This window comes from Rattus norvegicus, chromosome 5 (assembly GCF_036323735.1).
Source record: "Rattus norvegicus strain BN/NHsdMcwi chromosome 5, GRCr8, whole genome shotgun sequence".
Taxonomy (NCBI): domain Eukaryota; kingdom Metazoa; phylum Chordata; class Mammalia; order Rodentia; family Muridae; genus Rattus; species Rattus norvegicus.
The window spans coordinates 155,156,887-155,181,118 of record NC_086023.1 but is presented as its reverse complement, the minus strand read 5'-3'; the positions used below and the strand labels follow the sequence as shown (position 1 = coordinate 155,181,118).

Here is a 24,232-nt window from a genome sequence, read left to right as displayed (position 1 = left end):
AGGCCCAGAGAAGTACAACCAGTCATGGCCAAACAGAGATGTCTCAACTTGTCTCATGTTTCACTGATCCCCCCCGCCCCCCCAGCATCTGGAACCCTCCCTGCCCCTACACAGTAGGTGCTTAGTGGTTGCTGCAAACTCCTTGAACACAGTAGGTGTTTAATGGTGGCTGCTGAGTCTCAGTTCTCGGAAACCTATAGGTGCATAATAGTTGCTTGAGGCTGATGGTAAATAGTCCCAGCTCCACTCTGGACAGAGAGAGAGAGAGAGAGAGAGAGAGAGAGAGAGAGAGAGAGAGAGAGAGAGAGAGAGAGAGAGAGAGAAGAGAGAGAGAGAGTGTGTGTGTGTGTGTCTGTCTGTCTGTCTGTGTCTGTGTGTACCTCAGACTCCATCAGCTACCTCTGTTCATTTACGTCTAGGTCTAGGAACTTAGGTTCCTCTCAGAAATGGCTGCTAGGATGTATTCTTGCCCCTGTGCCCAGTAGGATTCCTCACTCTTATTTAGCTGGGACAGGTGGCATTCACTGCTTTGGCCAGCTCAGTCTTGCTGTTTGCCCCACAAGGTTCCTGCCCAGAGCTGGGAGCAGGTGTGGGCTCAGGAGGCAGCTGCTGGCTCCCGGCCTGGGCTGTGCCAGCTGCCCGCCGGGGGCCTACCCACCAGATGCATAATGGATGAGGTGGCCCAGCGGGCTGAGCCTACTTGGCATTTCAGAACTGCTAACGGGGCCAGCCCTGTGCCAGGCCCTAAGACCTCTGGCTTTATGATGGCTGAGAGGAGCCACCGAGGACAGGGGCCACCACCGAAGCCCACTGCACGACTGCTCCCGTTCACCAATCACTGGCTGCCTGCTCTGCGTCAGCCACTGGCCCCGAGTTTCTGCTTTCTCTTCTTTTTTTTTTTTAAAGATTATTTATTTATGTATATGAGCACACTGTCACTGTCCTCAGACACACCAGAAGAGGGCATCAGATCCCATTACAGATGGTTGTGAGCCACCATGTGGTTGCTGGGAATTGAACTCAGGACCTCTGGAAGAGCAGTCAGTGCTCTTAACCACTGAGCCATCTCTCCAGCCCTCTGCTTTCTCTTCTATAAAGTGGGACTGGAGATCTACTCTGGAATAAAATAATCCCAGGGGGGTTGGGGATTTAGCTCAGTGGTAGAGCGCTTGCCTAGGAACCGCAAGGCCCTGGGTTCGGTCCCCAGCTCCGAAAAAAAAAAAAAAGAACCAAAAAAAAATAATAATAATCCCAGGGAAGCACCTGGCACAGGCCCTGGCCACACTGTGGAGGGGACACATCTTGGTGGCAGGTGAGTCCTCCCTGTGAGACACTCATTTGGGATGTATTTGGGGCCACTTCCCTCTCTCTGCTCTCCCACAGCAAGACACCCATTTCTGTAGTTTCCATGTTTGACCATGGTCCCATCTCCAGCAAGAGAGGGAGCCCGGTTTAAATCCACCCCACCGGCTGCAAGACATTTACCACCCTCTGGCTAAATTGCGACCTGTGGAATGCAGATCTACTCTCAGGCCTGACCAAGGCCATCACAGAAGAATGACCAGCACCCTGTAGGCTGGGCTTTGTGCTTATGCCTCCAAGGCCCTAGCTCTCAGGGCATATCAACCGCTTCTCTCACAGTTCTTGCCAGAAACCCCTGCACAAGTCCATCAGCTGCCCCCAGACCTCTTGTCCTCCTGCCTCCGTCTGGATCCACCTTAACTGGATCCCCTACACCAGGAGAATCGCACCTCCATTCTGAGATATCCACCTAGGCACTTGGTTGGCTGCAGTAGCCCTGTGGGGGCCAGAGCCCTGCTGATCTGGGACTCACAGGTATCGAAATGAAACCCTGAAGGGGCTGTGACAGAGGAGTACAGAGCCTGCCTCATACTTCAGGGTCACATGGACACACATGCAGAGCCTTGTAGAAACTCCCATCTCAACAAACGTGTTGAGCTTCGAGTAGGGCTCTGAGAAGGGACTGACCTGCCCAAGGTCCCCCAACTAGAACATGTCAGAGGCGGATCCCTCCCACACCTGTCAGCCTTCCCAATCCTTGCTCTTTCTGCTAACTGGGGAACAATCAGTAACGTGTGTGTGAGATAAACAGCCGGGCGTGATGTGGGATCAGAAAAGAACTCCCTCCCCCGCCGCCCAGCAGCTGAGGAAGGTGTCTGGAGGAAGCGTGCTAGGATAGCAGGGGAGACACATGTGCAAAACATCATGGTGGTTCCAATCAAGTGTCCCTGCTAACCAGAGACGCAGGCCATGTGAGAAATGAAGTCGTGCTAGAGAGACTGGCCACAGCTAGCAGGAGATACTGTGGGAAGGCTGCCATTTGGGATCTAGACTAGGACAGGGTCGGCTGTAGGAATGGGGTGGGGTGGGGTGGGGCACACCCAGATTAGCACCTTGGACAGCTGCTCAAGCACCAGCAGGGCAGGGCAAGTGTAACAGGTGCATCCTGAGGACTCACCAGCCTTACATCCCAGACAGGGTCAAAGCCACACAGCCGGGTCAGTTGCTCTCAGCCATGCGACCCTGTCTCTAACTCCCGGATCAGAGTACTCGCCTAAGTCAGCTTTGTATACCTGACCTCACTGGCACCTCCCTGAGGCTTAGCGATCCCTGCTCAGAGATGGAGGGAGATTTACACCCAAACACAGCTGCTGGTTCCCATCGGGTTCCTATGCAGGTTCTACTTTGGGTCAAAGTTCAGTTCTCTGTGGCCAGCCTTGGGTAAGTCACTCGTCTGCTCTGCGTCTCATCCATACACAAGCAGAGATAACAGTCCTAAAATCAGAGCTGCGGTCAGGATGACTTGAGTCAATGCATGCCAAGGGTGACAGTCACAAAAGTACCTGACAAATGGCAGTTACCGCTGTTTGAGGCTTTGCAAGGGAGCCACCCTCCGCACCTCTGTATGCATCTCCTCACTCCATCCCTGCTCTGGGCAGGCAGAGCCCACCAAATCCACTCAGCATGGCATCGAGGGCAAAGCTCAGAGAGGGAGAGTCACTGGCCCAAGCTGCACAGCGAGCCACAAAGGGAACTGGGGAGCTGAGGAAGTGGCCCTGGAGTTCGGCCTGGACACCTGAGTCCCTCCTTCCTGCTTCCCAGGGCCCTGGGCCCATTCCAGCAGCTGGAGCACCATGGGGTGTGCAGACCCCGGGAAGCCGCCAGCGGGGGGCAGGAACCTAGAATGGGGACTGGGGACACCAGGGGTGGGCTCCCACTGGCAGTCAGGGAACAGCCGGCGGGGTCATGTGATATTAGTGTCAGGGAACCCGGGAGGCGCCCGCCTGTGGGGCATCAGGTGCCCAGTGCTGTGTGACTCTCGAGGTGAGGCTCCACCTCCACCCACTGCCTGGCGCCTTTTGGTGTTGGGGAAGCTGCCGATGCCACCTCCTCCAAAGGGAGGGCGGCCTCAGACATGGGAAACAGCTTCGGGGCTGGGTATGAATGGGATTAAAGGATTTGGGGACCATCAAAAAGGCAGGATGCCTTCTGCCCAGTGAGGAGGCACACAGGGCAAGGACCAGAGAATGGGAAGGGAAGGAAATATTCGGATGAAGGCCTCTCATACACCAGGTCTGCACTCCTGAGTTCTCCAACCTCACACTAAATAGACATTTATACCCCCGTATCCCAGATAAGATAGCTGAGCTCCGGAGAAGTGGCAAAGCCAAGACGTGACTCCAAGCCTGAGCTTCAGAAAGAACTATGGGGCACCTGATTTGTCATTATAGAGGGTGGGAATGGGCTGGGGGTGCCCCCAGGGAGCAGCCAAGGCAGCCCAAATGCTCCTGAGGGTCCCCAGTACTCACCACACACTCTGTCGAGGAGAGAAGGATTTGTCCACCCTGAAACACAGTAAGTGGACAGCCCATGAGGGGACATCCATCATGGCCTTGCAGGGCGCACCAGACCCATTCCATCCTATCCTGCCCCCTGGTGGCCTGAGGAGGCACTGCTGCTAATGGTGCCGGATGTCTTCACAATCCAACCAGACCCTGAGGTCAGTTTGGACACCTGGGAAGGTGGGCTGAGGCTATGCAAGTAAGGAGTAGAGCCAGGAGATACAGCAGGGCTGGTTCTGAGCCCAGCAGAGATGGACAGTGTGATTCCATTTAGGGTCAGAGTGAGGCTGTAAGGGTGCGGACAGGCTGGGAGGTATGCTAGGTGGGTATGGCAGAGTTCCATGCCCTCTCCAAGCCCCACAGCCTGTACCAGCTCATGTTCACCCAGGAGCCAATCACTTGTAGACCTGGGCAATCCTCCCCTCACCCCAACACACACCCCTGCACTTCTGAGTTCGTGGGCTCCCCCAGACTACATTTCCCATGCTCTGTAGGCCTGGACTGAAGAAGGGTGGGTGAGCAGGGCCTTGCCCACATTCTCGCCCAGCCTGTGTTCTCGGAGAGGGCACCTTGATGTGGGGGAGCCTTGGGGCTCCACCCTCCTTCCTAGTGGGGGACCACAGGACTGGGCCACTGTTGGGAAAACAAACAACCCTTGCTTTTTGCCTGAGGCAAGCAGGGAGCAGAGAGGAAGGGAAAAACTGGACTGAAATGGTTGGGGGGGGTTGAGGGAGATGAGGGTGCTGAGCCTGGCCGGTGCTGAGCTGGGGTGCATGGAGGATCCTGATCGGGAGTAAGACTGGGAAAGTCTATACTCACATCCACGGTTACAAAGCAGACCCTGCCCTCACCCTCTAAGCTGCCCCTGGATATCATGACCAGGAAGTCCCACACTGCCTAAGCTCCTGGCTTCACTTGACAGTTAAGGCCTTAGCCCCAATAGGTACTTCTCTGTCTGCCCACCCTGCCCCTCTGCAGGGGGTCTCCTCTGAGGTTGAGCAGCCAGGAAGAGAGCACCTCCCCTACACACAGCTCATGGGACACTGACCGTACCCCCACGGCACCATACCAAACCCTAACTGTGTCCCTCTGATGGTTATGAGACCAGAATGGTGAAGGTCACACAGCCCCTTGGCTGGCCCAGGAAAGGCCACTGGGCCTAATGTGCAGCCTATCTCCCTCTGGTTTGCCAATTTCTGCTGCTGGCAACAATCCCATCCCACTTCCGAATTCCTCAGGGGTGGGTGCTTAGGGTCAAGGAGGTGACCAGGAGGTCAAGGAGATGGGCCATCTATCACTCTGCCCTCAGCTCCAGCCTCAGAGTCAAGCGATCAGCTTGTACAAGATGAGGTGGTCAAAGTGGGAGGGACCAACTTCCAAAAGCCCCAGTAGAGGGACTGCAGAGGCAAAGTGGAGCCTTCTGAGACGCTCTACTCCATCCACCTAGCCCCCTGTACCCACTTAGTTGGAGACGGACACACACACACACACACACACACACACACACACACACACACACCAGAGAGAGAGAGAGAGAGAGAGAGAGAGAGAGAGAGAGAGAGAGAGAGAACTCTTCACAGTCTCACATGCATGTTTATAGACACTGTGATCCACACTTACTCTCACCCCCACATGTGGTGCACGTGAACACCCAGCAGAGCACACGGGAGCTCACGAGTCCCGCGCACGACTTGGATGTATGCTTGCCTCGCAGCCTCCCCACCCTTCCCCACCGCGGAGGCCACCGCACCCAAGCAAGACCCCGGATGCGCACATGCACTCGCACACGGGGGCGCACCTACCCTCCATAGGCACCGAAGGTGAAGCTGCGCTTCCGGCCGCTCATGGTATCGTCGCCGCTGCCCGTCGCCAGCCCAGCGCAGGGTCACCTTGGCAACGCCGCCCCAACCCGGACCGTGTGCGCCCCGGGCCGCCCGCCAGCTGAGGTCCGGGTACAGAAAGGGCCGCTTGTTCGCTCCGGGCCGCGGGGCTTTCCGAGAGCGCCACCCCCACGCTGCCGCCCGGCCCCGTCCACAGAGCCACCTCCAGTCCTCCCCAGGGAGAGGAGCCAAGGGTGTCCCACAGGGAAAGTTGGATCAGCCTGGCCTCCAGCTGAGTTAAGGCTGAAGTGCACAGCCCATCAGCTCCGGGCCTGATGGCCCTGCGGCCTGGGGCCAACATTGTTCTGCAGGTCAGACAGAGATTAAGGGACCCTCCTGTTGTCCTGGCTGAGGCCCCCCTCAGAACTCTCCATTACCACCCTGTGGAGAGCAGCAAAGAGAGGGGAGGTTTGGAAATACACCTAGATCCTCCATGAATCCACTTTGGGATACAAACAGGGTTGAATCATACATTTACTCCCGACGCAGTAGATCTCCCCTCTATTCTGACACTCCTGGAGATATCTGCTAACAGTGGGACATAAGCCCAACGCCAGGCAATGCTCCCTCACCGCTGTCCAGAGAGGCCCCAGGAACCTTGAGTGTTTCTGTGGAGCCTTCTTCTTAGGGAGCTTCAGGGGCAGGCTAAGAGAGAGGAGGGAGGAGGGAGAGGAGGAAGGAGGAAGGAGGGAGGACGGACCACCAAAGGAACCAGGCCAGGTGGCAAGGATTTTCAGAAGCTTTTCTGTGACTGAGCTAGGATGGGACCGGCTCTCTTTCATCTTTTGGGAAATGACGGCTATGATTGACAAGGGTCTAGACTCCAGTTTGCTTCACCCAGACAGGGCCAGGCGGGACTCACAACAGTTACTGGGTGAGCTGCCCCTCCAGCCCCTTTGTTCCCTGCTCCGATAAGCCAAGGAGGCCCGAGGATGGTCCTGCAGGGTTCAGAGCCTCTTTGAGGTTGTTGAGCTCCCACCTTAGCATCTGACTCCCTCCTGGTCCTCTAGGCAGAGCGCTCAGGGTGGGGGTGGGGGTTGAGGCGATTGTGCTGGATGCCAGCTGCAGACTCTGCTGAGGAGAGACCTCCGCTGCAGGGCAGTGTTAGATGCCCATTGTGTACCTCGCGGTCAGCTAGGGCTGGGTAGTGGGGAGAGGGTGAAGCACCACAGTTATTCACTGAGGAGAGAACAACTTGTTCCCACTTCTGTGGAGCAGCAGAGATTCTCAGGTAGGAGTAGGATGGGGAAGAGAGTGAATCCAGCCTGGGCAGTGTGTATAGTGGGGGCTGCCTAGCTCTGGGCTCATCCAGGACTCCAGCCCTATCGGGACTTGCGCTACCCCCTTGAGCAAGGGCCTCGGTCCCCCTAGGTTCATTGAGGGGGCCGATTCCTGAGTGGATTCTGAATGCCCAGTTGGCAGGATGGCCAAGAAGCCACCAACATGCCAAGTTTCCCAGCTGGGCCTGGCCCAGGGAGGCCCCCCTGGTGCTGGGACAGAGGGCCCTTGAGACAGGCCATGGGGGCTGCAGGGTTCCCACCAAGGACAAAGAGCCCAGTGTGGGCTCCAGCTTCTGAGCTCTGCCCAACTGCAGCTGCCTGGTTGGCAACCGACGGGGGTGGGACAGTCAGTGAGCGAGTTCATGTTCTCTCAGACACAGATGTGGCGGGCACTCCATGGCTAGCTCATAGCCCCGCTTAGGCCAGCAACCATTAAAAACATCCTCTTAGCCTGTGCGATCACCTATAAGAATTCGCTCTACATCACAATGTGGATGCCGAAGATTAACAGCCAAGACCGAGGAATGACGGGGAGGCCTGCATTTACATCCTTGGGGCTCTCCTAGGGGTCCAACCCAACTCTCTCATCTGTCAGCTGTGTGACCTAGGGTAAGGTGCTTAACCTTTCTGCACCTCAGTCTTTTCATCTGCAAAGTGGGGCTGGTGATGAAGGTGCTGATTATTCAAAAGGCTTGGCTATACATTAAACTGTCAATCATAAGACGCTGGGGACCTTGGCTGGCACTGTGTGTGTGTTAAGTAAAACCTTCACTGCAGTGTGATTTAAAGGAGGCTTAACTGGGTGGGTTTGCCGCTCTACCAGGATAGCAAAAATTAGTAAAGAAACTAACTGACCACCCAGAGAGAGAGAGAGAGAGAGAGAGAGAGAGAGAGAGAGAGAGAGAGAGATGCAGAGCCACAGAGTTAGGAGAATGAATGGGTCAGGTGTGGTAGCCATGCCTGAAAACCCAGCACTCAGGAGGGAGAGGGAAGTGCATCTCTCTGAGTTCAAGGCCAGCCTGGTCTACCTAACCAATTCCAGGACAGCCAACATTACTACCTAGTGACACCCTGCTGTCACAATAAATCAATAAAATAATAGAGCCAGGCATGGTGATACACACTTCCATGTGTGTCAAAAAAAAGGTGGGGTGGGGTGAGGTGGGGTGGGTGGGGGTGGGGGTGCTGAGGAGATGTTCACCACACTGTCTGACAAACATTGGTTTGTCCCCAGCACCTACATGGTGGCTCACAACCATCTGTAACTCCAGTTCCAGGGGATACAGAGACCTCCTCTGGTTTCCTTGGGTACCAAGTTGCCTAGGATACACATGTATGCATACAAACATGTGCATACATACATGGAGGCAAAAACACTCACACACATAAAATAATAATAAAACTTTAAAATAGTATTGAAGAAAGAACGAGGCAGATCAGGGCTGGAGAGATGGCTCAGCAGTTAAGAGCACTGACTGCTCTTCCAGAGGTCCTTAGTTCAAATCCCAGCAACCACATGGTGGCTCACAACCATCTGTAATGAGATCTGATGCCCTCTTCTGGTGTGTCTGAAGACAGCGACAATGTACTCACATACATAAAATAACTCTTAAAAAAAAATGAGGCAGATCTGTATGAGCACAAAGAACAGCCTCCCAGATAAACATAGAGAGACAGCACCACACGGGACTGGTCCTGGAGCCGCCACAGACTACTGTGACAGGGAACTCACTGTCCCCACTCAGCACAGAGTGGGTTCTTGCAGGCTGACACTGGGGGATCCCGGCTGCACTCAGCGGAATCCCCTTTCTTTGGTCTCTTACCTAGGAAAGGAAGCCACAGGCCGGGGTGGGGCTCAGTTGGTAGGTGCTTACCTAGCATGCGTGAAACCCTGGGTGCAATCTTCTGTACAGAATAAAAGCAAGGGGGCTGGGGATTTAGCTCAGTGGTAGAGCGCTTACCTAGGAAGCGCAAGGCCCTGGGTTCGGTCCCCAGCTCCGAAAAAAAAGAACCAAAAAAAAAAAAAAAAAAAGAATAAAAGCAAGAACCAGGCCCACGTGTGGCTCACAGCTTCAATCCTAGTACTCAAGGGGCAGAGGCAGAGGCAGAGGCAGGGGCAGGGGCAGAGGCAGAGGCAGGGGCAGGGGCAGGGGCAGGGGCAGGGGCAGAGGCAGAGACAGAGGCAGAGGCAGAGAGGCAGGGGCAGGGGCAGAGGCAGAGGCAGGGGCAGGGGCAGAGGCAGAGAGGCAGAGGCAGAGACAGAGGCAGAGGCAGAGAGGCAGAGGCAGAGGCAGGGGCAGGGGCAGGGGCAGGGGCAGAGGCAGAGGCAGAGAGGCAGAGGCAGGGGCAGGGGCAGGGGCAGGGGCAGAGGCAGAGGCAGGGGCAGGGGCAGGGGCAGGGGCAGGGGCAGGGGCAGGGGCAGGGGCAGAGGCAGAGGCAGAGGCAGAGGCAGAGGCAGAGGCAGAGGCAGAGGCAGAGGCAGGCAAATCTCTATGAGTTCAAGGCAACCTGGTCTATATGTCCAATTCCAGGCCAGACAACACTACATAGACCCTGTCTCAATAAATGAAAACAAACAACAAACAAACAAAGTAAGTAAGTAAGTAACAGAGCCAGGCATGACTAGGGAGGTGAAGGCAAGAAAATCAGAGATTAAAGGTCATCCTCAACTACTTGAGACCCTGTCTCAGAAGGAAAATGGAACCTGCTCTCCAGGTTCAGCCTTCCTCTGGGAAGCCACCTCCGCTCCTAGGCCTCCTGAATCTGCAGGCAGAGTTAATTAAATGCATGCACATGTGGTGAAGATGCAGGGGTGGAGAGTGGTTCCTTCCCCAAGCTCACCCGAGGCTGAACCCTGAGCACCCAGCTCGCCTGCCTGTAACACTCCCTTCCCAGGGAACTGGAGAACAGAGAAGGGCAAGCCTCTGAAAGATCCCAGGCTGGGCTCCACATGCTACTTGCCAGGGTCCCCAACCACCTTCTTCCCTCTCAAGTTATTCCCATGCACGGATATGCTCAGGCACCGCTGGGCAGGAGGCATGGCAGTTCTGGCTGCTAGCCCTGCTCTTGGCAGCTCCTGAGTGGCTTGGCTGGAATCTGTTTCCTCCTTGGGCTTAGGTCTGCTCATGTGTTAATCAATCTCCCTCACACATGCACACTGATCTCTTTCTCTCCGGGCTAAAGGCCTAACACTGGCCTAGAAGGAATTCCACCCAACACTGAAGCACTTGAATCCTTCTAACCCAGTTACATCCATCCAGTCCCAGGAGCAGAGAATTCTAAGCTCTAAGGTGTCCTGGATAGAGGGTATCCCTGGGTCCTGGGGAAGGAAGTGTGGCTCAGTTCACACCCTCCCGGAGCTGCTGCCTGTGGTCCATCTGCTGTCCTGGTTGACATAACACACTTCCTGGAAGACCCGAGGACACACCTGTACACAAGCTTCTCCAGGTCCTCGAACACCCAAACTTGTATGGTGCACACTCATATAGATGTCTAACCTGTGGCCAGACGCCACTCGTAGACCTGCTCACATAAAAGTCGTCCCCCATGGGGTTGGGGATTTAGCTCAGTGGTAGAGCGCTTGCCTAGCAAGTGCAAGGCCCTGGGTTCGGTCCCCCCCACGCTGTCAGATCTCGTGCACACACACGTGCAAAGGTCAGATGAAGTTTGCACACCCGAGTCCCAAATCTAGATGTACTCAGCTACTTACTGTGGCTTGGTTTGCACACCCACGAGGCACCCAAGACCACAGATCTGTGCACTGAAATCATACCTTCTAACTACGGTCATCTTACATTTATACGGTATGCGTACAGACATGTATATACACACTTGTGCCTATCTTACATGGCACCCAGCAAACCGCTGAGAAGAAGTGAGGTGTAGAGAGTGAACTTTTGTGGGTCAGACATGTGTGCGGCCAACCATGGCACCCCTGAGGAGTGCACAGAGGGGAGGTCAAGGCCACTGTCCTGTGGTACAGCAGGGACCCATGTACCCCCATCCCTCTACTGCCCTTTGCTAAGTTTGCCTTCCCTGTTCATTTTCAGGGATGTAGGTTAAATCTCAGGCAGGTACCCATAGCACCTGCCAGGGAAACAGGCTGACTGAGCCCTGATCCCTGGGTCAGGAGACCTAGATCCAGACCCCAGGTTAGTGAATCACCTGCTAGTTCCCAGGGCAAACCCCTTCCTATCCTTGCCTCTGTTGGCCTGCCTAGAAGATGAGGCAGGAGAAGAGCTCTAACCATTCATTCAAACACCCCCTTTCACGCAGCTGGCCGGTCCGGGACGCAGTGAGCTTCGGCAGAGCCACAAAACTCCCACCTTGGCTATGATTCTCAATGAGGACAACTCCGCCTCCAAGAAGCATTAGGGAAATACCAGAGGGTGTTTTTAATTTAGCAATTACTGAGAGTCACCACAGCCATTCAGAGGGTGGCAGCCAGAAGCGCTATTCAAGGAAGAGTCCCACACAAGGCAGGCTCCCGCACACATGCTCTGCCTTGCATGTGGGCACGGCCTGGTAAGCCGGCCTAGCCCCTAAGTGCTTCATACACCAGTATTGATCTGTGATTTTTTTTTCTTGTTTTGTTCTGTTGCAATGCTGGAGCTGGGTGGAACCCATGACCTTGAACAAGCCAGGCAATTGGCCTACCACTGAGCTAAAAGCCCCAGCCCTCGTGGGTATCTTTTTGATGTGGCTTTAATCTATAATGAAATTTTCTGAGGTTCAATTGCTGGAGCCATCGTGAGCTAGAGGTCAGGTGCAGCGGTAAGATTTTCCACTGTTAATGGGAAAGTCTCTGTCATAAATACTAAGGGTTTGGTTTTCTTCTGTGACTCTTGCAGTGCGGTCGCGCCAGGGCATTCACCCAAAGTGGGGATCTGTTTGTTTCCTTTACGGTGAAATGTCATTGGCTTTTGAAATGAGCTGAGCAGGCTTATTATCTAGGAGTGTTAAATCTGGAAATGAAGACGGCTCTTAGTACTCTCGCAATGCAACGCAGTTTGGGAGTCAGAGGCGGTCCCTGGCGCCCTCATCTGGTCATTAGTGGAACCGCAGTCTAGAGCAGGCAACTCTCCAGGACCAGGGACAGCGCCCCAACCCCGGCCTCCAGAGGCTCTCCAGGGTGGGGACCCTGAGCCTCCAGAGAAAGCGCCTCGAACCCCGCTGTGCCACACCTCTCCCTCCTTCCCTGGTGCGGAGGCGGCCCCACAGCCTGCCCTCACCCTTCCCTCTAGTCTGTGCCTCTCCAGGCCACAATGGCACACCTGAGCGCCACAATGGTGGCACCTGCTTTGCCGCCTACCTTGTTCCTTCCACCCTTCGCTCCTCTGAGAGGATTGCTGAGCTGCACCTACGCACCCTGTAACCTCTGTGATCTCTGTAATAGGCCCAGGAGCTAGATCATGCAGGAATTGTGTATCTGCCGTGACTGATGGGGAAACTGAGGCTGGCGATGACTCCCCGAGTGCTCTTCAAAACCTCAGCCCCGTCATTCATGCTCCAGTCCAGAACAACAGTAGCTACCCACTACTGAGGCCCTGTGCCAAGCACATCTCTTGCCATCCCATAAATTAGGTCAAACTGCTGACCCCATTCCACAAGCCAGGAAACCCAGGCTCCTGGGGGGCTGAGGGGCCTGCCCGAGAGTGGGGGTATAAATGGCTGCAAATGCTCCATGACACATTTATTTACTCTGCGTTCCGAAAGAAAGCAGCTATTCTGCTCGGGTCCTCACAGGCTGGAGTGGATGGAGCTGGAACCCCACGCTCCTCACAAGAAACATGGTCTCCCTATTTGGTCAAGCTTTAGCCTTGAAAGACACACACAGTATGTACTTAATAGATACATGCTGATTGGTAGACACCTGCCTTCCGGACACAGTTCTTTAAGCAGAGCCACACAGCCTGGGCACAAAGCCGGGACACAGGACAAGGCAGAGTCCATTGTGGATAGGAACACAGACCCAAGGGCCACAATGAGCAGAGGCCCAGTTCGCATAACTGGAGGCTGATGGGGAGTCGAGGCAGTGCCCAGGGCTCACAAAGGCCTTGCACAGGGCGGTTATTTATACCAATAGCAGCAGGTGCACCCGCTGGGTCCTGCCCCATTTCTCTCAAGGGGAGGTCAGGTACACCACAGACGCTCAAGAGGGTACCAACAGCAGTCTGTGGCTGACTGACAATAGGAGAGAGGCAGCCATCATGGGTGAGGCAGAGTGGAGGGGTGTCTGGAGGTCCTGCACCTCACAGGATCCTTACTTGATCCTTACTTGAAAGGGGTTCAGAACGGTGTCCTAGGCCACCTAGGACCGGAAAGAAAGGAAAACAAAATGTATCCCTATCAGAGCACACATGGTCTAGCGCTTGGCATGAGCTTGGAACCAGTCAGACCTGTGTCTGAATCCCCTGCCCCACTACTCCTAGCTGGTGACTTAGGGTCCTTTTCACAAACTTTTCAGAGCCCAGGATTTGTAACAGTCGGCGGCAGTGGCGGTACCTGTTCCTCTTCTTTTTATTTTAAAGAATTATTTATCTTACGTACACTGGAGCTGTATACTATACACTGTAGCTGTCTTCAGACACACAAGAAGAGGGCATCGGATCCCATTACAGATGGTTGTGAGCCACCATGTGGTTGCTGGGAATTGAACTCAGGACCTCTGGAAGTGGAGTCAGTGCTCTTAACCACTGAGCCATCTCTCCAGCCCCAGCAGTACCTGTTCTTATCTCACAGGATTGTTTTTAGAACTCAAAAGTGCTGGAGCCGAAGACAGGGGGGACTGTAAATAGGGACTCACAGCCAGGCATGGCATGCACGCCTACAATCCCAGCACTTAAGGAGCTGAGGCAGGGGGATTGTAACCTCTAGGCCGGCCCGGGGTATATAGCAAGATCCTGTCTCAAAAACAAAAAACAAAACAAACGAAACAAAACGAAATAAAAAAGGGACTGGAGGGGTTGGGGATTTAGCTCAGTGGTAGAGCACTTGCCTAGCAAGCGCAAGGCCCTGGGTTCGATCCTCAGCTCCGAAAAAAAAAGGGGGGGGGGGACTGGGAGACAGCTCAGCAGTTACAGCACTGCCTGCTCTTCCCAAGGTCCTGGGTTCGATCCCAGCAACCACATGGTGGCTCACAACCATCTGTAATGGGATCTGATGCCCTCTTCTGGCCTACAGGCGTACATGCAGATAGAGCACTCAGACACATTTAATAAACAAATCTTATTTAAAAAAATAAAACAAGGGGTTGGGGATTTAGCTCAGTGGTAGAGTGCTTGCCTAGGAAGCGCAAGGCCCTGGGTTCGGTCCCCAGCTCCGAAAAAAAGAACCAAAAAATAAAATAAAATAAAATAAAATAAAACAAAAGAATAAATGTATGGCTAGTGCATACAAGCTCGGCCCTTGAGAGGCTGAGACAGGAGAATTGCCGTGAGTGTGAGACCACCTTAGGCAATGTGGTGAGACCCTTTAAAAACAAAAGGTCAAGTCGGCAAGACTGAGATGAGTGTTTAATATGGTAGCCAATAAATGTCCCGGGAAGGTTTTCAAAAAAAATAAATAAAATAAATAAAATAAAATAAATAAAATGTCCTGGGAAACCCATTTAACCTCCACTCTGGCTCACAGAGTAACTTGGGGACAGGTCTCATCCCCCCTCTGGGCCCCTTTCTCTGTCTATAATGAGGGCTCTCCAAAGGCCTGTTTCATTCTGATTTCCACGGTAGCCCAGCCCAATGGGAATGGAGGCAGAGAGGCCTCTTGGGTAGGGGCAGAGGTGAGGCTCAGACTCAGGGACTCTTCTCTCAACTTACAGGACCTGAGCACCCAGCTTCATCTCCCCACTGATTATCTCTGGGCCCAGAATCCCAGGCCGGAATGGGGCAGGGAATAAGGGGTGTCCTCTGACTAACCTGCCCCTCTGTCTGCAGGACCCTCCAGCCTGGAATACAAAACTGTCCTCAGCTAAGATCTGGAGAGAAGCCCATGACAATATGATCTCTCTAAGGAGTGAGTCACCCAAGGCTTCACATCCGGGTGGACCCCCTAGATCCTGGGAGGCAGCGTGACTCGTGTGGCAGCTGCTATCCTATCTCACGATGGAAGTGAGGTTCAGAAAGGTGAGGGAGGGGTCTTGGGAGTGTGCACATGACCTTGCTTCTGGGTCCATCCTTCTCCCTGAACATACCGGGCCACTGGGGGCATCGTGTGCCGTGGCTGTTACACATCCCGCACTAACACAGGCTTGGTTCTGAGATACATGTGATACAGGGGGGCTGGAGAGATGGCTCAGCAGTTGGGAGCACTGACTGCTCTTCCAGAGGTCCTGAGTTCGGATCCCAGCAACCACATGGTGGCTCACAACCATCTGTGGTGGGATCCGATGCCCTCTTCTGGTGTGTCTGAAGACAGCTACATGTATATAACAAATAAATAAATCTTTAAAAAAAAATGTGATATAGGGCAAGAATCAGGGAAGGCTCTTGGGTGGCCAGTGAGGCCATCCTTCCTCTCTGTCAGGGGACATCCACTTTTGACATGTTGGCACTGACAGCCCGATGGGTGGAACTGATAGAAAAGCCCTTGTCCTGGGGGTAACCTAACCCCTGACCCCACCCCTGTGGCCAGAGCAAACTTTTTTTTAATTATTTATTTTATGTATGTGAGCACACTGTAGCTATCTTCAGACACACCAGAAGAGGGCACTGGATCTCATTACAGATGGTTGTGAGCCACCATGTGGTTGCTGGGAATTGAACTCAGGACCTGTGGAAGAGCAGTCAGTGCTCTTAACTGCTGAGTCATCTCTCCTGACCCCCAGAGCAAACTTCTTAGAGCGGCTAGGGAGTATCCCACCCCTCTCATGGGCACCTTTCCCTCCCTGTCTTACTTTGTACACCACAGTGGTTAACAGAGGCCGACAGAGCCCTAATTAAAATCTCGGCCTACGGAGTCACCTCCAGAGACTGTTCGACCTTTCCCAGCCCCTTATGGCTGATAATGACAGTGGCTCAGAAGTCAACGGGATGGGTCTATGGAAAGCATTCAGCACAGGACTCAGTATACTGTAAGTGCTCAATTAATGCCCCATCCAGGGTTCTGCCCCTCGGTTCATATTTGGCATCTTCTCCCAGAATCCCAAAGGCAGCCGGGCCATTTCCATCCTGCTGGTAAGGACCGCATACATTTGGGGTAGTAGGATGGGGCAAGTTCCAGACTTCTCTATCCTTAGGGACCTCAACCACCTACACCTTTCTAGCTGGAAGCCTGGTGGCAGGGATGAGGGAGACATCAGTCCTGAGGGCCCTGCCCAGTTTTATTCTCAGTGGTATTTAGAGCTTGGAGACAGGCTACAAGGTGGGAGGCAGGTAGGAGCTGGAAAAGTTAAGGCCCACTCATGCCCAGCTGTAGCCTGGGACTTCCTTAAGACTGTTACCAAGGCTGGCACGCTCTTGATTTCCAAGGTCAGGGAGAAGGCAGCAGGGTACAAGGCTTGCGAACCGCCAATGCCACCTCATTTCAGCACTCGCCTGAGTTCAGGGGCTTGGTCCACTCTGAGATTAAGAAGTCAGAAGTGGGGGTTGGGGATTTAGCTCAGCGGTAGAGCGCTTGCCTAGTGAGCGCAAGGCCCTGGGTTCCGTCCCCAGCTCCGGAAAAAAAAAAAAGAAAAAGAAAAAGAAAAAAGAAGTCAGAAGTGTCCCCCAAGTTCTAGTCCTATGCAGCCAGGCAAGGGACATTCCCAAGGTCACCCCTCCATTAACCACCTCCATCTGCCCAAGGAGGGGACCCTGGACAGGGGCACCTGCCTCTCAAGAGATTCAAGTCAAATATCAGGAGCAGGAGCAGAGGGTGGAACCCCACTGTCTGGCCTCCACTTTCTTTCCCTCTGCAAATGTGTGGCTCCCGTGGGCTTTCGGGGGTGGCACAGGTGCCTGATCTCCACCTGTTGTCCCTGTGCCAACAGCTTCAACTTCCCAGGGGTGCCTGAGAAACAGGCAATTACAGAAACACCTGCAAGAGTAACACCCCCAGGGGCTCACTCAGCAGAGCCAGTATCAACCCCTGGAGCCCTGTATCGGTCCCAGGCTTCTCCTGTCACAGATCTATCAGCAGGTTCAGAACCTACCTGGCCGCCCCCACACAGTAAGGCAGAGGCAGGGGACGAGGTGCAGACTTTCTGTGCAGAAAGTCTTGCTTCCTGCAACTCTCAGCTACGCAGGTCTCTGCCAGGCTACTGTCTTGACCCCTCACCTGCTCCAGGAAGGGAAGACCCAGCAGCCCTTTCATCTGTACTCTCAAGGAAGAGGAGGTCTGGGGGGAAAGGCACTGGGCAGCATTTGCTCAGCATAGCCAGCCGTGCTGGGGTGCTCCCTCTCCCCCGCCTGGCCGTGTAAACAGAGGTTATGTGTACAACGCCCAGTGGGCTCCCTTGTGATTTGGGGGTAATGCAGAGTCCTCGAGTTGGCATTTAAGCCAGTAATAAACCAGGGGATTTCATCACCCTTCCCTGAAGCCAAATGCCCCCAAGTCGGCCTCAGTGTACCCTTTACCCCCCTCAACATGCAACTCTGATATCTCTGTCATCATGTTCCAACACCTACTATGTGCAGGGCCCCCCACTCCTCAGTTGCCAATTGGCCTTGAAGTTGTGATGTCATGAGAGGAGAAATCAAATGTTGCTACTCCCCAGCACTGAAGGGAAGCTCTTTTCTTTTCTTAACTGTAAAGTTTGGTCCGGGTGTGGTGATGAATGCCTGAAATCCCTTGCACCTGGGAGCTGAGAGGAGCATTGTGAGTTTAAGGCTAGCCTGGGCTACATAGTGAGAACTTGAAATTCAAAAGGTAAAGGAGTAGGTGATATGGCTCAGAGGGTAAAGGTGCTTGCTGCCAAGACTGACAACCTGGGTGTGGTTCCTGGGACCCACATGGTGGAGAGGGGAGGAACTGACTCCTGCAAGTGACCCTCTGATCTCCATGTGAGTGCTATGCCCACTCGCGAACACACAAAAATAAACTAATAAACAAATGTCATTTAAAAAGGAGAGAGAGGGGGGCTGGAGAGATGGCTCAGAGGTTAAGAGCACTGTCTGCTCTTCCAGAGGTCCTGAGTTCAATTCCCAGCAACCACATGGTGGCTCACAACCATTTATAATCAGGTCTGGTGCCCTCTTCTGGCCTGCAGGCGTATATGCAGGCAGAAAGCAGTATGATGTATACATAATAAATAAATGTTTTTAAAAAAAAAAAAGGAGAGAGAGGAGAAGGCAGGACAGTAAATACACTGAAGTGGTAGTTTCTTGGTTTTGTTTGTTTTTTGAAACAGGGTCTCTGTATGTACCTCTGGATGTCCTAGAATTCACTCTGTAGACCAGGCTAGCCTCAAACTCACAGATTTGTCTGCCTCTGTTTCTGGGATTAAAGGTGTGCACCGCCGGGGCTGGGGATTTAGCTCAGTGGTAGAGCGCTTACCTAGGAAGCGCAAGGCCCTGGGTTCGGTCCCCAGCTCCGGAAAAAAAAAAAAGAACCAAAAAAAAAAAAAAAAAAAAGGTGTGCACCGCCACCGCCCGGCTTATTTATTTTTGAGACAGGGTTTCTCTGGGTAGCCCTGGCTGCCCTGGAACTCCCTAAGTAGGCCAAGCTGGCCTTGAACTCCGAGATCTGCCTGCTGTGCCTCGCAAGGGCTGAGATTAAAGGCGAGAGCCACCACTGCCTAGCACTAGTCTGCAGATCTTAAAGGACTTCTCTCCAGGCTTCCCTGGTGTGTGTTTGTCCTCGGTTTCCCTGAGTCCAGAGTTATCCCGGTGACTGACTGCGCCTCTGTCCTCACATCGCTCCCAAGGGGATAGCAGATAGGATCTCGACACACCTGCTTCAAGTGGAGAACTCTGAGTTTAAAAGGGTCGGTGGCTTGTCCAGAGCCACACAGCAGAGACCAGAATTGGATTCCTTGGCTGGTGGTAGCCTTTCATCTGCAGGTTCAGTGTCTGAGCCCTGGGCCTGAGGCTTTTGCTTCTTATTTTGAGACAGGGTCTCACTAAGTTGCCCAGGCTGCCCTTCAACCCATTCTGTACCCTAGACAGGCTGTGACCCTTCGCTGCTCTACCAGGTCCAGCATTTTTCATTGTTTTAGATATGATCTCCACATGTAGCCCAGGCTGACCTTGAACTCAAGATCTCCCTCCCCTGACTTTGTCTTCCAATGTGCTTTGCTACCATACCCGATTTGATTGGATTTAGATTCTTTCTAACTCTTATCCTGTGTCTTTACTTATTTATTGGGCTTTTGGTTTCGGATATGGTCTGTCTGGACTTGAACTTGCTAGGTAGATCATGCTGGTCTTGAACTCCCAGAGATCCACCTGTCTTGGTTTTCCAAATGCTGCTATTAAATCTGTACAACACCACTATGGTAATTTTTGTAATTATTTGGGTTTTTTAAGATTATTTGTGGGCTGGGGATTTAGCTCAGTAGTAGAGCGCTTGCCTAGCAAGCGCAAGGCCCTGGGTTCGGTCCCCAGCTCCGGGAGAAAAAAAAAAAAAGATTATTTGTTTGTTTGTTTTTATGTATGTGAGTACACTGTCGCTGTCTTCAGACACACCAGAAGAGGGCATCGGATCCCATTACAGATGGTTGTGAGCCACCATGTAGTTGCTGGGAATTGAACTCAGGGCCTCTGGAAGAGCAGTCAGTGCTCTTAACCACTGAGCCATCGCTCCAGCCCCTATGCTCATCTTTTTAAAACTTAAACAAAACAACTCCACAGTCCCTGCTTTACAGATAAAGAAATGGAGCCTCAGAAAGGGGAAGGAGAAAGGCCAAGTCGTGCAACTGGTCAACAGAGAGTCAAAATAGACACTCAGGTCTGCTCAACCTGACAGGAGGGTGGCCTCACGCTGGCAGAGGAGCCAAGGCACAACCTCATTCCACAGCGGCGGCCACACCCAGTTCACCTCTGTCCCCAGTCCTGCCGGTCTGTGTGATGCCCACTTGAGTGTCTGCTTGGCGGATGGCAGGGCCTCTACCCAGTGCTGGCGCACAGTAGGCAGATCGCATGCATGCCTGCTTTCCCATCTGACGATGTCAGTGGCTGGTGTCTCAGTCAGATCCGCCTGCTCTGTTTTGGGGTGCCTTCCTACTGGCTCCTCTCAGATTCCTCTTATTTTTTCTTCAATCACCTGCTTGCCAAGTGTCGGTCCTCAGCCCTAAAATTAGAGCCTATCTTGAAGGCTGAGAACATCCACGCTAGGAACGGGCACTACAACTGCAGCCTCCCACCCTTGGGGCCCCCTCTTTCTTAGGCCGATTCCAGAATGGCTGCCTTTGAAGGTCCAAACCCTGGTAACGCCCTGGTTAGCCTAGCACAGCCTATGGCTAGCCTAGCCTAGACATAGAGTTTCTAACCTATAGAAAGTCCCCAGCCAGGGATGCTCAGTGATCACACTGCTCAAACCGAGCCCAATTCCCCCTTTCTCATTGGCCAGGGGCTACCTCTTCACACCTCTGACCCTTCTCACTACTGAGCCAGGCCAAACTGCTTCCCAGAATTGGAGCTGGGCCCAGAGAGGAAAAATGATTTGCCTGACTGCACAGCCAGCCAGAGGAAGGGCCGAGCTTAGGCAGAGGATCAGCACTCTTAAGCTGTTTAGGGTGGGGGAATGGATGTTCATGATGGAACCCAGAGTCCCTTATTGTCTTCAACCTGCGATTGGCCTACCCAGGAGGTCTCACCTCGGCCTATCCACACACCTTTCACCACGGCTTCCCAGCGATGCTGGCCTCAAGAGGCACAGCCAGGGTAGCAGAGCCCAGCCTAGCAATAGCTGTGCCCTGGAAAGGCAGTGGATCTCCAAGGACCCTTCCGTATTCACAGTAGCTGGTCCCCAGCCCAGCCGGGAGGACAGAACAGAAAACAGAACTTGCTCAGGCTCCTGAGAAGGCAGGGGACGAAAGGGAAGCTGGGGTTGTTCTAAGCCTTCACTGGGGCCCTGTGGTCTCAGGAGAGATCTGAGGAATGGTTTCTTCGGGGGCCAGATGAAAGGCCAGTCTCAAACAACGCTTTTGGGTAAGTGTAGGTTAGGGGCAGGAGCAGGAACAGGAGAGGAAGGGAGAGACACAAGGCAGTTTCAAAGGCTGCCTTCCTATTCCTAGCTGGGTTCACAGGAAGCCAAAAGAAGGAAAAAGGTAAGGGTTTGCCGGGGAAAGGGGTTCTGTCGCCCCTGAAGGGCGATGAGATGGTTACAGCCCACACCTAGGAAGTTGGCGCCAGGCACGTGTGCACGCGTATATCCATGTGGGCCCCAGAGCGTGTCACCAGGTTCAGTTTTAAGGGCACGGGGCCTCCACGTGTTCTCTGCAAGCTCATGTCTCCTGCCAGCACACTGGAGGCCACTGAGGTAGACAAGCCCCCCAGATGAAGGCTTCAAGAAGCTCTTCTGCTCAGCCACACAGGTGACATAGCTCTTGTGGGTGGGGTCAGACAGGGTAGAGAGTGCCTGTTCCTGAGTCTGGGTCTCAGGGTACTAGTGAGTCAAACCACCATGTTTGCCTACCATGTGAGGCTGCTGACAGTCTGTGACAGCTAGAGCAAAGGCCTTGAGGACACACAGGTGGCATGGAACACAGACCTGCCTCAGGAGTCCTTGAAGGGGCTCTCTGTTCTTCAACATGAAGGTGGGGTAGGGGCAGGAGGTCCAAGGAGATAAGCACCTCAGGGCGAGGGGGACTCCTGTTGCAGCCTGACATCCCAGAGAAAGAACCCTTCCCTGATGGTAAGGGAGGCAAAAGGGGGCTCCTGAGAGCATGCCAGGCAAATACTGGGGAGAAGGGGAAGGTGGGCTTTTCTCAAATGAAGCAATGAGCTGACCAGAAGCCTGGGTAAGGGACATAAAAACCAACAGGAAAAGTAGAGACTCAAGACCTTCTCCATTCAGAGGCACCTCCTCTCCCCCACACACAGGTAGGAAAAGGCCCGGAGTCCATGACGAACCCCCCACCTGGCAACATCTCCAGTTTGGATCAGAATTGACTGTGGCCAGGTGTGTGCTTTTACTCCTAGCTTCCAAGAGGCAGAGCGGGACAGACCTGTGGCCCTACCACACTAAGTTCTGGGCCATCCAGGGCTACATAGTGAGACCTTATCTCAAAACAAACAAAACAAAACAAGACAAAACAAGACAAAACAGACACAAAACCCTGATTGTCGCTCAGCACCAGGTAACTCAGGGGTCACATAGAATGTCCTTAGCCTGGCCAGGCCTCAGTTTCCTCGTCTGTGTCAAGGGTGGCTAGGGAAGGTGCTCTCACTGCGGGTTAGTCCTCTCCCTGTAATCTTCAGGGCTGAAAGACACATCCACTCCTCCCCCAGATCCTTCCACTGCCAGGGGGCCCCCCGGAGTCAGGCTGAGCTCCCATGGGGAACCTCATGGGGCAGGGGCATGAACACTCCTTCGTCCAGCTGCCCTCAGGGTTCTGAGCTTGTCAGTGCTATGAGCAATTTCTCCCCTCGAATGTCCTTAAGAAGGAGAGGTAAGGTCCCGTATTTATTGGTGGGGCACCCTACATTCAGTTAGCTCCCTCGGAGATGAAGAGGTGTTATCTCAACCCCACTTCCTCCTGGCTTCCTTCTGCTTCATACCTGGCAGGATTTGTCTTCCTACCTTTCCTGCAGCCACTAGGTGTCTGGCCCTCTGACTTTGGCAGGGAGGGGACTGAAGGACAGGGACAAATACCAATATACCATGTGAGGATGGGTTGGGGCATCTTTCCTAACCCCATCTCAGGTCTCAGGCCTGGGCTGTGACAGTCACCACAAGGTCAAGCATCGGAGAGAGATAGATACAGGGACGGACACACACACACACACACACACACACACACACACACACACACACACACACACACGGGGGCAGGAGAGGGGGCAAGGTTTCTCCACCAAGCAGGCACATCAGCAAGGCTCCCAAAGGGCCTGCAGGGCACAGTGGTGACTGTGAGTGGATTTGGCACCAGCCCTGAGATCCAGCAGAGCCAGGGGTGGCAACAAGGACTGCGTGACGCCAGTGCCCAGCTCCGCTGTGGGTCAGGATGGGCAGGGATGCGTTCTGTACCTGGAGATGCAAGGACGTCAAGGCCCTAGCGGCTCGGCTCAGGGCGATGGCCAAAGGACCCCCACTTCCTCTGCTTAGAGGAGCCGAGTATCTCCCCTTGGGGATTCCAGGCTGGCTTCTCCCCAGTGCGCCCATTTCTCCGCCATCCCCTCCAGAGGGTAACAGGGGTGACGGAGCCTAGGACTCGGAGCACCTAAGGGTGGAACACTAGCCTTCCCCACGGCATGGCTGATGCCCGCCGGGTCTCCCGCCCTGCTGCGCCGCCATCTAGCCTGGCCGCGCCCCTCCCTGCCAGAATCCCATGCACAGAGCTGGCACTCACCACAGGCCTGGGTCGGGTTGTCCTGGGCTTGGCACTCCGGTGCCCGCGGCTGCCGCTGCAGCTCTGCCGGGACTCGCTCGCCACCGCCGCCGCCACCGCCGCCGCAGTTCGGGGAGGGGGGCGTCACGTGACCGCCGAGCGCTCCTTCCCGGCGCCGCTCCCCCATCACTGCGGAGCCTGAGCCCCAGGCGCGGGAGCGGCGGGGAGGCCAACCCTGCCACGCGCCCCTAGCTAACAGGTAGGGAAACCAAGGCCCAGAGACGCGTAGGAACGAGTTTAGGGTTGCACAGCCAGACAGTGGCAGTGCAGGCGGCTCTAGCCGATAGCCCAAGCTGTGAAGGACAACTTCTGGCCCAAGTGGGGCAAGTGGAGTGCTGTAGGGGGCACTCTTACAGGACGGCACTGCGTGGAACTAGGAGAGGCTCAGTTAATGGCTCCCTGCTTCTCCTTAGGTTTTCCCCTTCCCTGCTCCAGGCTACAGGAGAGGAGGGAAGGCAGCAAGAGGACCAAGAGCAAACCGCATCTGGGCAGAGTGACTTTGGAGGACCCAGAAAGAAAAGACTTGCCCAAGGTCACCTAGCAAGCTGGCAGCACAGGCTCTTGGGTTTGCCCACCAACGCTCATTACTCATGTCTAACAGAACGCAAGGTTCCCTCATACCCCTCCTCTCCCTGAAGCCAGGGAGAGCAGTGGTCTGCATAGGTGAAGAAAACCTGTGCCAGAGCCTTCCTGGGAGGAACAGGATCCTGACCAAGCCACAGAACATCAGAGCAGACCTAT

General features: G+C 54.2%; 1 protein-coding gene across 10 annotated transcripts in view; it reads right to left on the bottom strand.

The window, feature by feature from the left end:
* Rap1gap (Rap1 GTPase-activating protein) overlaps positions 1-23,608 on the bottom strand; it is a 65,112-nt gene extending 41,504 nt beyond the window's left edge. For 2 of the 10 annotated variants that reach the window (NM_001100713.2, NM_001415932.1), the window contains exons 1-2: positions 5,666-5,819; positions 3,831-3,866 (exon numbers count right to left, since the gene is read on the bottom strand). In NM_001100713.2, the coding sequence (NP_001094183.1) occupies positions 3,831-3,866; positions 5,666-5,709 (80 nt within the window). In that variant the 5' untranslated portion in view covers positions 5,710-5,819. Of the gene's footprint in view, positions 1-3,830; positions 3,867-5,665; positions 5,820-23,452 lie in introns of those variants that run through there. The other 8 variants (XM_063287778.1, XM_063287788.1, XM_017593413.2 and 5 more) reach the window with 8 other exon arrangements.
* Between the last annotated feature and the right edge of the window lie 624 nt (positions 23,609-24,232).